General features: G+C 41.2%; 1 protein-coding gene across 16 annotated transcripts in view; it reads left to right on the plus strand.

The window, feature by feature from the left end:
* The first annotated feature begins 2,893 nt into the window (after positions 1-2,893).
* abcc9 (ATP-binding cassette, sub-family C (CFTR/MRP), member 9) overlaps positions 2,894-14,686 on the plus strand; it is a 33,901-nt gene continuing 22,108 nt past the window's right edge. For 4 of the 16 annotated variants that reach the window (XM_027026357.2, XM_027026360.2, XM_027026361.2 and 1 more), the window contains exons 1-14: positions 2,895-3,047; positions 3,511-3,763; positions 4,668-4,835; positions 7,129-7,270; positions 7,452-7,573; positions 8,302-8,468; positions 9,012-9,308; positions 9,460-9,648; positions 11,174-11,344; positions 11,625-11,780; positions 12,445-12,579; positions 13,896-14,058; positions 14,346-14,386; positions 14,476-14,618. In XM_027026357.2, the coding sequence (XP_026882158.2) occupies positions 4,691-4,835; positions 7,129-7,270; positions 7,452-7,573; positions 8,302-8,468; positions 9,012-9,308; positions 9,460-9,648; positions 11,174-11,344; positions 11,625-11,780; positions 12,445-12,579; positions 13,896-14,058; positions 14,346-14,386; positions 14,476-14,618 (1,871 nt within the window). In that variant the 5' untranslated portion in view covers positions 2,895-3,047; positions 3,511-3,763; positions 4,668-4,690. Of the gene's footprint in view, positions 3,048-3,510; positions 3,764-4,667; positions 4,836-7,128; positions 7,271-7,451; positions 7,574-8,301; positions 8,469-9,011; positions 9,309-9,459; positions 9,649-11,173; positions 11,345-11,624; positions 11,781-12,444; positions 12,580-13,895; positions 14,059-14,345; positions 14,387-14,475; positions 14,619-14,686 lie in introns of all 16 variants that reach the window. The other 12 variants (XM_027026366.2, XM_027026364.2, XM_035523520.1 and 9 more) reach the window with 9 other exon arrangements.

A 14,686-nucleotide genomic window follows, 5' to 3' on the forward strand; every position in this document is an offset into this window, starting at 1 on the left:
TGCTATAAATTGCATCCATAAAATTGCTCACCTCATGAGTCTGTCTGCTAAAGCCTTGCTGTCTGTGTTTATATTGATCCATTCTGGTGACTGAGGCCATTGCCCGCATATGGCACTTAATGTGGTCTTTAGTGTTTAATGAAGCTGTCTTGTTACTTTTGCTCCTTCTTGTTTGACAGGAAATCTAAACATTCTTCTCCTTCTCTCTCCCTCCCTGTCTTTCTCATTCTATCTATCTATCTATCTATCTATCTATCTATCTATCTATCTATCTATCTATCTATCTATCTATCTATCTATCTATCTATCTATCTATCTATCTATCTATCTATCTATCTCTCTTTTACTCTGTCATTCTTACCGCTTGCTTCACTTCTATTCCATGACTCAAATTCATAGCACCTAAACAGACATGTTAAATAGACATGCAGTGGCATGGAAATGGTGCTGCTGTGTGTATTCACATTTCAAGGATAATATATACAAACATGCACACATCTGTATGAGAGTGAAAGCATGCCTTATATAAAAGCTGAAAGACATGACAAGCAGGCCCATATTGCGTGTCGGAGCAAGGCGGTTGTAAATGTCCCTGCAGATACTGGTTATTTATCAGTACCCACTGAATGTCATTATCTGTGTTATGTTATGGAATGATCAGACTGTTCCTGACTGAAACAGACCACATGTTTGGTGACAGAAGCCTTTACTCTGTGAGGGCATCCAAGAACCACACTCCCAGTGACATTCGTTTTCACAGAAACAGCACTGAAGTGGTGGAGAATTGCCACTACTGACATATCCTCTCTACTCTTAATAAACAGCGCTCTCTAGTGCTCACTGGTTCTCCCTCTATCCCCCCTTTTTTTTGAAGGGGGGGGCAGCAGCAGGAGGTATAAAAACGAACCATTTCACACACACACACACACACACACACACACACACCCCTGCCCACTCAAGACATCACAGAGGCAACTTAACTCATCAGAGCAGAGTCTGTTAAGAATGTCCATGTCTAGGACAGGAGTGGTACTGGAAAGTCTTCATTAAAGATGTGTTCATCAGTAATACAGTTAGCGTAAGGCTTCATCATCTCCAGAAAGATTGCAGCTTGAATTGCATTTCTGACAGGAAATGTCATCACTGACCAACAGCTCAAGAGTAGCTCCTCCACACAGGGTCTCTATGATTAAATATTGCCAAATGTTAACTTATGTTTTCTGTCAGGGTAGTATCACAGTTGGTAGTATCACAATAGTGTTTGTAGTGTTTGTAGAGATTCTTCTCTGTGTAGTAAAACAATGGGACAAAATGGTAAAATGGTCATTGAATGTCTCCAGCAAGGATCGTTTTTCTTTTGAACGAGGATCCTTAACAACTTATCTGTGTTTAATTTTCCCAAGCTGATGATGACGCAAATCACACGTGTGGAGGACGATTCCCTGGTCACTGATGGGAATCTGGAACTTTCTCAAAGATTTTGATTGAACCCTGACCCCAACCCAACCCCCCTTCTGGTCTAGCTCGGGACGGTCCTTTCCCCAGCTATGGCTCTGGGTGTCACCACAGGATCCTTTAATGGCTTGCACATGGGCTGTTTCTGGAGCTACTTCCTGTGCCTCAAAGAAAGGGGATCTGAACTACCCCATTCCCTTCCCAGAGGCAATGTGTCCGCACATCCACCCACCCACACACACACACACACACACACACACACACACATACACACGTAAGCACACTTACATCCTCCATCGTGTTTCTCCTCAGGTGGATGTCCCTGGATGATCAGTAACCCTGGACTCCTCTCCCTGGAGTCTACAAGCTCTGCTGGGTGTCACCTGTGGTTGCTCAATTGTTCTGTGCTTGTTGCCTGATTCATTATTGTTCTCACATGTCATTTTCACTGCCAATAAACCCTGGATTTTTCCCCTCATTTTGCAACAGAAGTGTGATTGTTTCTTTAAGATGATAAGTCATCATCTACACTGTAAATTACCAGATTTACCACAGAGTGTATTCATGATTGGAAATGATCCTCTGCTCATCCCTTTACAGTGTCCCATCACTGAAGGCCATCCTAAAGTTTGCCATGCTATCTGATGAAATCTAGAACCTCTGAAATCTGAAAGCGATAAAGCTTTAAACATACATCCACTTTAATGGCATGCAGTTTATCTAAGGCTAAGATTGCAGCTTGAAAGAAAAAAAGGGTTCATGAGAAACATAGGTGTAGATGTTTTGGGGGTTGAGGGATGTGTCTCACCCACTAATTCCTGCTCACACTACTCATATAATGTGTTAAGTTGGGGATTTGAGTGGTGTCCCCCTCCCCCAAATTTGAAATGAAACCCATGCCACTGAGGAGAAATAATGTTTGGTGGAAAGCGAAGTGGGAACCTCAAACTGGAACTACAACTCCCATGTGCCAGATATGTGGTATGGCTCGTGGAAAAGGCATGAGAACCAAAATTCCTTCACATGGGCAATATGTGATAAAAGACGGGCTGGCATGCTCAAATCAAATTAAACAAACGTAAGATTCACATATAACAACATAAGCCACTGACAGTAGTAACAAGTAAACCATACTTTACACACTACGATTCTTAGAAGTCTATTCGAATCTCTGTTACATTTTATCATTATAATTTGCGTATAGTCCACGTACAGAAACGCATGTTGTCAATCAACCTTTATGTCTTTTCGAGTAAAATCACATATTCCTGCTGTGTCCGAGGGTGCACAGTATCTAATTCGTGAAAGTGGAGCCTAGAAACGGGAAAACAGTGATGCCTACTTTCACACTTATTATTTATTTGACCTACATTTGACGCGGTGGGTTAGCATCGCTACGCGGTCCACCGGGCGCAGTTTTTATCACAAAAGCGACGCCATAGCGCGACTGTGAACGAAAGGACACGGGGGACGCGAGTCTTCTGCGGAATTAACAGTAGCCTCGCTGAGCCGGTAGTAAAAATCCAGTAGTGTAGCTGCCGTTAGTATCGCAAGCACTTTAAGGAACAACCTGCGCTCTATCAACGATTTAGGTGAGTGTGTCTGTCTTTGTGTATTTTAGTGAGCAACAAAGAAGACATGGTTGATTGTAGATTACACACTTATGAAACGAAGCAGTCAACATTTCACACAGATTTCGTTTATATTGTCTCTAGCATCTTCATTTCTGGACCCGTTTAATCGATGTCAGTGAATGAAAATTACAGTTCACTGTGATGATCCTGCTGTAGTTTGCTGCTTGAATAGGGCTGAGTGTCGAAAATATCATAATACTTTGTGTATATGTGGTTATATTTACAAATTAATGTGTCGAATTGGCCTTCCCAAATGGCCTATGTTCACGTCAGGGTAGTGGATAATTTATTTTTTATTTTTTAAGAAAGAAAGAAACCTAAAAAATTATACAATTATACAAGAACAGATTTAATACCTCATTATGAATTGTCGAATAAATATGAATTATCCCTTTTTGTTTTCTTTATTTTTTGTAACCAGTTGGACTGATGGCAGTATAGTGTCAGAAGGCGTATGTCCCCTCCACCGGGCTATTGGAGGAGCCTGGCAGTTTGGAGGTTCGTCCCAGCACTTGTTCAAGTTTGGAAATCCGATAGGAGGGAGAAGCGGAGGGGCTATGTGCAGCTGATGCATCGCGGCTAAAAATAATCCGTCTAAATTCTGTGTGATTAGACTGCAGTCTCCAAAAAGCAGGCTTCGGGAATGAAAGCGTGATAATACTGGGCGTTTTAGTGTAAGTGGACATTTATTTGACATATTCCTTTTTGCCATAGGCTTAGAGTTCTCGACAAATATCGGTTCATCGGTCAGAACCAGTTCGTTTTTAGCTACATAGTTTTTAACTACATACTACAAATATTAGTAATATTTGTGACTTTAGTAAATTGTTTGTAGTTCGACATACTTTTGTCGTACCACAGTGAAAAGAGTAAAAAACGTTGTGAAAGAATTATTGGCAGAACTCTTTTAATATTATTATTATTATTGTTGTTATTATTATTATTATCATCATCATTATTATTATTGTTATTATTATTGTTGTTGTTGTTGTTGTCGTTGTTGTTGTTGTTGATGTTGTTGTTACATATTCGTTAGTATTTCAACGCACTTGTAAAGTTGCCTCAGTAGAATTACCTTGACTGCCCCAGCTTCCAGTCCATTAAGTCAGGTAGTCATGGAATCATGTAGGCCTGCATATTTAGTTTATCATTTTACTCAGGAATAAACTTTATTGCTCTCTTGGCATGCATTGCCAAGACTACATATATAGTTTACCTGTATAAGTTTCAGTAGTAAAGTAAATGCACGAGAGAGAGAGAGAGAGAGAGAGAGAGAGAGAGAGAGAGAGAGAGAGAGAGAGGATTAATTTTGGGTTGTGAATGGTATGACAGATATAAATACTTCATTAGGATCAGCCAAATATAATAAGGTTTCTTACATGGCTTTCTATGATTTTCTGATTGCCATTTTCCCACCATGGCATTTATGGCTATTCAATGTCTTTGTTTGCAGTAATTATTTGTTGTACATGTGCAGTTAAGATTGTTTGGAGGCACTTATTTTTTTTGACAAATGCCAAGTCCCAGACCATGTCATGTGATGACCAGTGATTGACAGCTTTCTGATCCCACCTACAGGACCCTTGGCCCAATTAGGCAGCATGTCCTTGTCTTTCTGCGGGAATGACCTCAAAAACTCCTACAGCGTCGAAAAGGGGGTTCTGAACAATGGCTGCTTCGTGGATGCCCTCAACCTTGTTCCACATGTCTTCCTGCTCTTCATCACCTTCCCCATACTCTTCATTGGTATGAAGGCTTCAGTAGTCCACTCTTGGTGCCAGGAGTCCATTGTCTTGAAATATTTTTTACAGATTTAGTCATGCTCGGATTCACTATTTATGTATACACTACTTAATCATATTGCATGATTAAGATTACTGATTATAATTATGATTATAAATATGATTATAATTAATAATATTGTAAGGCACGATTCAGGTTAGGATTACAATTCAGACTGTATGGCACAAAAAAATATAGTCCGTCAGTGCAGTTCAAAGCAACAGACCAAAGGTAAAGATGTTAGAAAAAAAGCAGATAAGCAGGCAACCAAAGAGACCAGAGAACCAAAAACAGAAAAGAGTCATCAGATATTAAGCACTTATCAGAATATATATATCAGAACTGTCAGATGGTAATGGTCAATTTGTGTTTCCTTGAAACCATACTGACCATCTTTTCATGTGTTCTATATGAGGCAACTACTTTAGCCATAAGCACCTGGTTTTGCATGCAGTAGTTTTTAGCCCCGTTTTTGAAGTTCTGGGTTTCACAGCTGTCACTAGCATTAGATTGCTTTTAAAATCCCAGAAACATTGATGTCTGGTGGTCATTGCATGTATGGTGTATCCAATTTTTAAAAAAAATATTTTTTAAGCCCCTTTATATTCTTATTTTTCATTATTCTTCTTGTTTTTATTCTTGTTCCTTCTGTAACACATTAGCTGAAACTACTCAAGGTCTTGATAATTACTTTGTCAGTTGCAGCAGGTGTATTCAATCAGATCAGACTCAAACATGTACAGCTCATATGGTCCACTAGCCTAATACCTAGTATTATGCCAAAAATGTATATAACAGCATAGGAGCATTAATGCTGCCTTTGACATTACCTATTTTCTTAAATGGATAATGGTAAAACTTCATTATAGGCTATACCTCCATTCAGAGTGCTGGAGAAATCAAACGCTGCTGAAATGACCAATCACACAATATCTACAATATAAAGCATGGACGTCATGGCCTATGTCTATAACCAGTGGTCCGGAAGAGTTTGTGAAGGAAATAACAGTATGCCTCCTTCTTGAGAGGGTTTGAGAGTTACAGTGACACCTGAAACTGTGTGTGAACACGACACAAGTAATGAGTCTGGCCTCCAGAAAGACACACACAGGGGCATGTTTGTGTGAGCACAAATGTGTTCAGCTAACTGGAATATCTCTGTCTCATGAAGCACAAAATTAGTGGCCTGGTATAATAAATATAGCATCTGTCTCTTAGTATCTCTTTTTATCAAGGTAGCATGTTATGTTTGATGAAGATGTCTATTTCAATTGTTATGATATGGAATAATGGCATACCTGAACAGCACTTCTGCTGCTTCACTTCAAAACCAATTCAAATTTGAAAGTGGCACCCAAAATTCATTTGACTCATAAACCATGTTGAACAACACCATATGGGGAGCCACGGGGCAGTTTGGACTGAAGGTACTGCCTCGATCAGCTGAAAAGCTAAAAATGACTTTAAATCCCAGTACAGGAAGTGAACTAGCAGACAATAACTGTATCATCTATTAACATACCATACTTTTTATTCTCTGTCTGTTAGTAAACTCTGGACATGGACCAGCCAATGGTACTGTCTCAGTTATTCCTGTGGGCCACTTATGGAAACTACTCTCTCTCTCTCTCTCTCTCTCTCTCTCTCTCTCTCTCTCTCTCTCTCTCTCTCTATTACTCACTCACTCTCTTCCTTTCTCCCTCAAGATCTTTTAATTGACTCCTACTTCTTTTTTTGTTTGTTTGTTTTTTTAATATAAATAACCACATGATGTCGTCTCAGTGTGAGACATCCTTGGGCTGTTTCCCAGTCTGTTCACATGTTATCACTTCTCCTGATGTGAAAATAAGATGTTTCCCACAGCAGGATGTGGTGATATTTAGTTACTACATAAACACACTTTTGTGCAATGGATGAGCTAGGAAGCATGGGCTAGTCTGTATTAGATGCTTGGAGACTGATGGTGGATCACTGTTATTCAGTAATTAGAAGAGCAAATACATGGCCTGATGCATAGACCCCATCATGGCAGTCCAGCAGGGGCCTTTCATATTGGTCAAATATGAAATAAGAGCATGTGGCTAAAAAGGGGTTTGTGTGTGTGGGGGGGGGGGGTGATATTTATGTGCAAGACCATCATTACAGCTCATTTAGGACAAGTGTTTGCTTACGAGATAGAACTACTTGAAGCTAATGTGTTATAATGTGTAACTTTGTGTGTGTTTGTGTATGTGTGTGTGTGTGTGTGAGTGACCAGGCTGGGGCAGTCAGAGCTCGAAGGTGCAGATCCACCATAACACCTGGCTCCACTTCCCCGGCCACAACATGCGCTGGATCCTCACCTTCATGCTGCTGTTCGTGCACGTGTGTGAGATCGCCGAGGGGATCGTCTCCAACACGTATGTCGCGCCACACAAGCATGTTTTACACAGACACACCTGTTTCGGCAATATGACAGTGGATGATTGGCCCCTGCCAAAAAAGAAACAGAAACTATGATCAGCCCATAGCAGTACTTGAGCAACATGTGTGTGTTTGTGTGTGTCTGTACTCACTGTGGATGTTCCTGCTTCCTAATAGGGAGATGAAGTCGAATCACTTGCACCTTTTTCTGCCTGCATTTATGGGATTTATAGCAGCTACTACGTCAGTGGTGTATTACCACAATATAGAAACTGCAAACTTTCCCAAACTTCTTCTGGGTAAGTGGCTACCTACAAAGAGATTACTGAGTTTAGTTAAAGGCAAAAAAGATATTTTAAAACAGTTTATATGTGTTATTTTTTGCACTTTCTCCTGTTTGTATGTTTTGTCTTTTTTAGTTAAAAGAAAAAAAACATCCCTCCTATTAAAAAACAAACAAACAAACAAACACAACTGCTGTTCCCTTCCTTAAATAATTTAATTATCTTGGATGTAATCTCCTCAGAAATATCTCATTTCACCATTTTAGATGGACATGAGACAGACATTTGGCAGATAGGGTGTGTGTGGGTAGTTGCTTATATGAAGTTGCTTTGAAGGGGAGCATAAAACACCTTTAGAAGCCTTTTGTTGGGAGAACAAGGGTATAGGTGGTTTAAGACTGGGTCAAAGTGGCAGTAGGGTTATTAGTAATTAATAAAATTAATTTCTGACAGGTTTTAGTGCTGGAAGACTTGTGTTATTTTCTGTTAAAAGTTTCCTGCTTTTTTCCCTGAAAGTGAATAATTGTACTTAATAGTTAATAAATGAAATTGTGGTCTGTGACTTAGGCACACTACTGTATGTTATAGATTACCAACAGAGTCATTTGGCCAGTAATATAATGGACAATTTGTAGAGTCCATATTAACAGAGATGAACAGCTCCTATATGCCATCAACAGGGCTATTTCATGTGCTTGAAAAATATCCTAGACATCATTTATTCTCTGTTCACTACTGAGTAGCGCTGTTCATCTACTGGGTACTGGCCTTCATCACCAAAATCATCAAGCTGTGGAAGTTTGCCGAAGAGGGTGTGGGTGTGGAGCATCTCCGTTTTTGTATCACAGCCCTGCTTGTGGTGCTATATGGCCTGCTTATGGCTGTTGAGATCAATGTCATCAGGGTCAGGGTAAGTGCTTTCTGGGTCATGGGTCAAAGGTTATAAGGAACACACTGGTTTGGAACAATGGAATGACTTTTACTGAAGAGTTTTTGTTTGACAATAGCTTCTGATAGATACCATATCCTGCAATGGTGTGTTTATTAGCAAGAATCAGTGTATTTGGTCATGTCTGTTTATTTGGAGGTTTTAAATTATTATAATTCCACTGTTGACATCTGTTAAAAATGTTATTTATTCAGAAGCTCTTCTCCCTGAAACACTATAAAAATAACCATTCTGATCTGAGAGAACTGTTAAAATAATTTAGTAGTATTTTAACAAATTTTTAATAGCTTGTAATATCTCCAACATTTGCCGAACTTGACTTGTCCTTACTTAATTTAGATTTAGTGGCTTGAAGCAATAAAAGCAAAATACACAGATAATTCTTTGCATTGAAAAAAGTCCAGCAATACTGGTCCATGTAGTGGGTCAGTGTACCCATAAACTGGGCTCGTACACCCAGCTCCTGGCCTTTACCATGTATTCATCGTCTCGCCCTGTCTGCAGAAGTATGTGTTCTTCACCACCCCGCAACGGGTGAAGCCCCCTGAGGACCTGCAGGACCTGGGCGTGCGCTTCCTGCAGCCGTTTGTCAACCTGCTGTCCAAGGCCACCTACTGGTGGATGAACCCACTCATTATTGGTGCCCACAAGAGGCCGATCGAGCTGAAGAAGATCGGCAAGCTTCCCATTGCCATGAGGTCGCTGACCAACTACCTGCGTCTGAAGGACGCCTACGAGGAGCAGAGGGTGAGGGTGAGGCGCTGTACCCTACGGAGATGTGTGGATCAAGTGGATCATCAAGTTAGCTTGTTTGCGGGCTTGACCATATTGTCATATTGTCTTACAATATTATAATGAATGCATGGGTATTGTGACTAACTTATAGGTGTAGATCTTAGGTCTTATTGGCTGGTCTTATTGGTCTCCTGCCACCATCTGCATTCGTTCACAGCAGCATGCAGAAGACCTGGACCGGACGCCGTCCATCTGGAGGTCCATGTATCGGGCGTTTGGACGACCCATACTCCTGAGCAGCACCTTCCGCTACATGGCCGACTTGCTGGGGTTCGCCGGGCCCCTCTGCATCTTTGGCATCGTGAAGCACCTGGACAACAAGACCGAGGAGGTCAAGATGAATAAGGTGTGTTAGTCTGGTGTGTGTGTCTGTGTGTGTGTGTGTGTGTGTGTGTGTGTGTGTGTGTGTGTGTGTGAGACAGAGAGAGCGAGAGAAAGTATGTGTGTGTGTGTGTGTGTGTGTGTATGTGTGTGAGAGAGAGAGAGAGAGAGAGAGAGACAGAGACAGAGAGAGAGTGAGAGAGTATGTGTGTGTGTGCTTGCAGAAGAGCCATGATGTTGGGTGAAATTTGGACAGTAGAAAGTAAACCACACTCCGGTCCCCTAGTTTGGTGTTATGAGTGACTGTATGATGTCACTTTGCCATTGTGAATGTGAATGTACTAATGCACTTGCAAGAATGATGAATACTCACAAGTGTGCAGGTTTGAACTGGTTGACTATATGTTGATTATATTACTGTATTAGCCAAACAATATGCCTCAACAGAACATAAAGAATGTACCATATAAACAAACCTATAGTGACACACATTGAGTACCAGGGGCCAAATATGAACTTGTTTCATTAGCCCAGTCAGTTTTGTTTTTCTTTATTCATTAGGTTGCTGTTAATCACTTGCCCTCCAATTCAAATGTGCCCTAATTATGACCTGTTTGACTGCTCCCTTACTGACACAAGTCTTGCCAGTCCTGTATGGTGTCATCCAGCTGTCACTCACATCTAACTTTACATTGACACTTCTAGTAACTGTCACAGTGACCCAACCAACACCATAAAGCTAGATGTGAACATTCCTCTTTGCTGTGATGTTTTATTACCACTGCAGTTAAAATCATGCCATGTGATGTAATATTGATAGACTTCAAGATGCGGATTAGATGCCAGAGAACGGTCTTCTGGGAGAGACTGATTTGCTGTAATAGAGGCAGCGAAAACAGACAGAAAGGATGACATTATCATGCTTACAAACAGAGCTGCTTACTGTAGTTTCAGTGATCTTAGTGTAATGTCAAGGTCTGTTGTCAGGGAGGTTGTTAGTTGCTAAGTCATTGGACCTGGGAAGGTTAAGAGGTAGTACAGTCTGGGAGAAAGCAGTTGCCCATGGACAATTTCTCTCTCACATGACACACACATCTCACACATCTCACTTCCTTTCTCTACACTGCCAAAGATGTGATAGCCTGCCAGCACAGCAACATAAAGGCATGTGTGTGTGTGTGTGTGTGTGTGTGTGTGTGTGTGTGTGTGTGTGTGTGTGTGTGTGTCTGACAAATGTTTTAGTAGCAATGGCAGTGATGTTCTGAAACATTTTTCACTGCAGAGTTGTTTTTTTAATGGTTTATTGTTTAATTGCATTTCTGTACAGTTTTTGATCTATTATTTAAATCTAAAATAATTTTCATATCTGACTATTTGAAAGTTCATTTTTGGAAAAAGGTCAAAACAGGACTTGCATGATTTCTTTCCAAACATATTTAGACCACTGTAGTTAAGTAGGTCAGGCTCTTTTGTTTATCAATTGTGTTCTTGACATACTTTGTATTATACATCCTTTATTTTAACGCTTCATTTGTGTCCTGGCCTGTAAGACAGAGGACCTGCATTTTGGGGTCTATTTTATGTCCTCCATGGAGCTGTTGCAGAATACATACGTCCTGGCCGTACTTCTCTTCCTGGCCCTGGTGCTCCAGCGCACCTTCCTGCAGGCCTCCTACTATGTCACCATAGAAACAGGCATCAACCTGCGTGGGGCGCTCCTGGTAGGTCTGAGGGTATATCTGATCATGTGTGTATTTGGTAGCAGGATGACATGGATTGTTTAATGGAGCGACTGTAGTTTTAAAGATTGTAGTTTTTCTTTCCATAAGAATATGCTAGATGTCAGCTTGACAAAGTGTAGCATGTCTCTTTGATAAGACACATGGCTGTGCTGACCATACCAGTGCGAGGTTGAGAAAGTACAGTTTTTATTTCAAAATGTAAATGAACCATAGAGCCCTCTTGTAACAATGGTGCTGACCACCATCGCACTTCCCCCAGGCGATGATCTACAATAAGATCTTGCGTCTCTCCACCTCTAACATGTCGATGGGTGAGATGACTTTGGGCCAGATTAACAACCTGGTTGCAATCGAGACCAACCAGCTGATGTGGTTCCTTTTCCTGTGCCCTAACTTATGGGCAATGCCAGTGCAGGTAACTGAAGCACGTTTGTCTGTGATGTTCATTCGAGGTGTCACCAGGCTGGTAATCTGGTACACTACAGCAATGAGACCTTTTTTTTGCCTAAATTTGGATATGGTACCATTGTGGCAGTTATTGAGTTAAAAGTGCTGCTAAATATTTTCCCTCTTTTCCATTAAATAATGACACACTGTTATCCCCACAGAAGATGTGTTATGTATGCCAAACTCAATCATGTTTAGCTCCTCCACTAGGGCAGTGTTTTGTCCTCATAAACACAGGATTTAAACCAGAATTCAAACAGACTGCCATGGATGCAAAATGGAAGGTGATAATTTAGCATTTCTATTTATGGAGAATTCTTGTCTAACAATGAGACTCTTGGCAGTCTCGTCAGCCTGGAGTACTGAGTCTCCTTCAGGCCTCGTGGGACCTGAGTTGTCCTGAGCAAGACTGTCCTGAGCAGCCCTTGTCCTGCGCATTGCTTTTTTTCTAGCTCCTATGTCCTGTGTGCTGGCTCAGGGGAAGGTACGGCAGATTGCAGAGGTGTAGCAGGGGTTACATGGCTGTCTCAAGTAAAATACTATAGGAATATAGGTGCTGTCCATGATTTGTGGTGCTGATATGCTTTCTCTCTCTCTCTCTCTCTCTCTCTCTCTCTCTTTCTCTCTCTCAGATCATTATGGGTGTGATCCTGCTGCATTACCTGCTGGGATACAGTGCTCTGATCGGTGCATCGGTCATCGTGCTGCTGGCCCCTTTTCAGTACCTCATCGCCACCAAACTGGCTGACACACAAAAAAGCACACTGGTAAGTCTTGCGGTGTTCAGTGCTTCTTCCCATATACATATGGTCTCTATAAGGATAATTTCTGGGTAAAATCATACTACCTCCTTAATGTATATGGTATTTTACATGTATAAGATCTATATGTGAAAAACATACAGTTTAAGGGTGTAAAATGGGAATATGAAAAATATTATGGGGCCATAATCATGCAAATGCTACGAGGAGAGGTGTCACGATCCTTCCTTCCCAGCTTCCATGTTCCGTGTTTCCCTGTACTCTAGTTCCATGCCATAGTTTCGTTTTCTCCGCCCCTCGTTTGATTTTCCACACCTGTCCCTTGTTTAGTTCATGTATTTAAACCCTGTCTTGGGCTTGGCTGTTCATAGTGTTTATGTGTTCGCATTTAGGGTCATTGTGTTGGTTAAGTTTTTCCTTGCATGCCTCTGTGTGGAATATATTGAATATTTGAACGTATTGGATGTATGTAAGCCTGTCTTTGTTTCTAAGCCTCTGTGTCCGTTAACCTGTTATTCTAGCCGTTTTGTTTTTCCTTACCTCTGTACATTTCCTCCTAGTCTTTGTTATAGCCTGCTTCCCCTGTTTGCCTTCGGTTATCCTAGCCCTTGTTTTTGTTACCATGTATCCCCGTAATCTCTGTGTTAGCTCTATGACCCTTGACCGTTATACCGACTCTGATTTTGGATTTGCCCATAATAAATCTTGCTGTCCTCCGCACATGCATCCGTCTCCTTTCCACTCACCATTACAAGAGGTAGGCGTACATACACTCAAGGAGAAAACAAAAGAAACAATAAAACATGGAACACAGCGAGAGAAAAGACATAAGAACAAACAAAAAAAAACACCAGCATGAAAACGGGTTCAAGAACAACATTACTAAAATAACTGACAAAGGAGACGCAGGAACAATGGGGTATAAATACATAACGAATGCTAACGAGAAGCAAGTGGAAACACTAACAACTAAACAAAGTGCATGGCCAATAACGAAAACACAGAACACATGGCAAATGCATCGCTGTGGCAACCTCAACACCAGGCGAGGGGCAACCGACAGTTAAAAAAATTTATTAATTATAAATAAACATATAAACACATATACATTATATGACATATGATTTTCTCAGGCATTTGTGCATGGGTTACCAGATCAGAGTGTTCCATGCAGTGTAATATTTCTCCATCATCTTTAGCTACAATCAGAATTTGAAGCATAGCTTCACAACTCTAAATAATTTATGCTTAGAATTTATTTGAATTCATGTGTGCTCCATAATTCAAGCAAAAAGGTATAACCCAGGCTGCCTGTGTGACAGGACTACTCTACAGACCGACTGAAGAAGACCACGGAGATCTTGAAGGGCATTAAACTGCTGAAGCTCTATGCTTGGGAGAACATCTTCTGCGACAGCGTGCTTGAGACCAGGGGCAAAGAGCTAACCAGCCTTCGGACTTTCGCCTTCTACACCTCCATGTCCAGTGAGCATGCTTGTTGGAATAAAACCTAAGCGCATACAACAGAATCCCACAGCTGCATGTTTTAAATCTCAAACAGACCAGGCCATGCTTCCCAAAAGTGTCATGGTGATAGGATCACCTTAAATGAAAGAGAGAGATTGTGTGTATTCATTGTGATCTTTGCTCAACCATTTAATGATAATCTTTATGTTGGGGAATCCGGCTCAGAGCTGTCTGATCTTATGCCATACTTGGAAAACGTTGGTTTATGTGCTAACAGAAAATACATTGTCTGTTTTTTTCTCTAGTATTTATGAATGCCGCCATCCCTATTGCAGCAGTGTTAGCGGTAAGACAGCTATAATGATACCAGTGTTGTCTCGCTTGGTACATGGGCCACTTTAATGCCATAAAGGCTCTGACTGTGTGTACTTTCAGACCTTTGTCACTCACGCATACTTCAGCGAGTTCCGGCTAAGACCAGCCGAAGCGTTCGCCTCTCTAGCTTTGTTCCACATCCTGGTCACACCGCTCTTCCTGCTATCCACTGTGGTGCGCTTCGCCGTGAAGGCCGTGGTCAGGTACGCTGTCTGCCACACCAGCCTGGAGCCTCATTGAAAAACACATCAGATACCTTATTTGTGTGTTT

The sequence above is a fragment of the Electrophorus electricus genome, chromosome 2 (assembly GCF_013358815.1).
Source record: "Electrophorus electricus isolate fEleEle1 chromosome 2, fEleEle1.pri, whole genome shotgun sequence".
NCBI classification, from domain to species: domain Eukaryota; kingdom Metazoa; phylum Chordata; class Actinopteri; order Gymnotiformes; family Gymnotidae; genus Electrophorus; species Electrophorus electricus.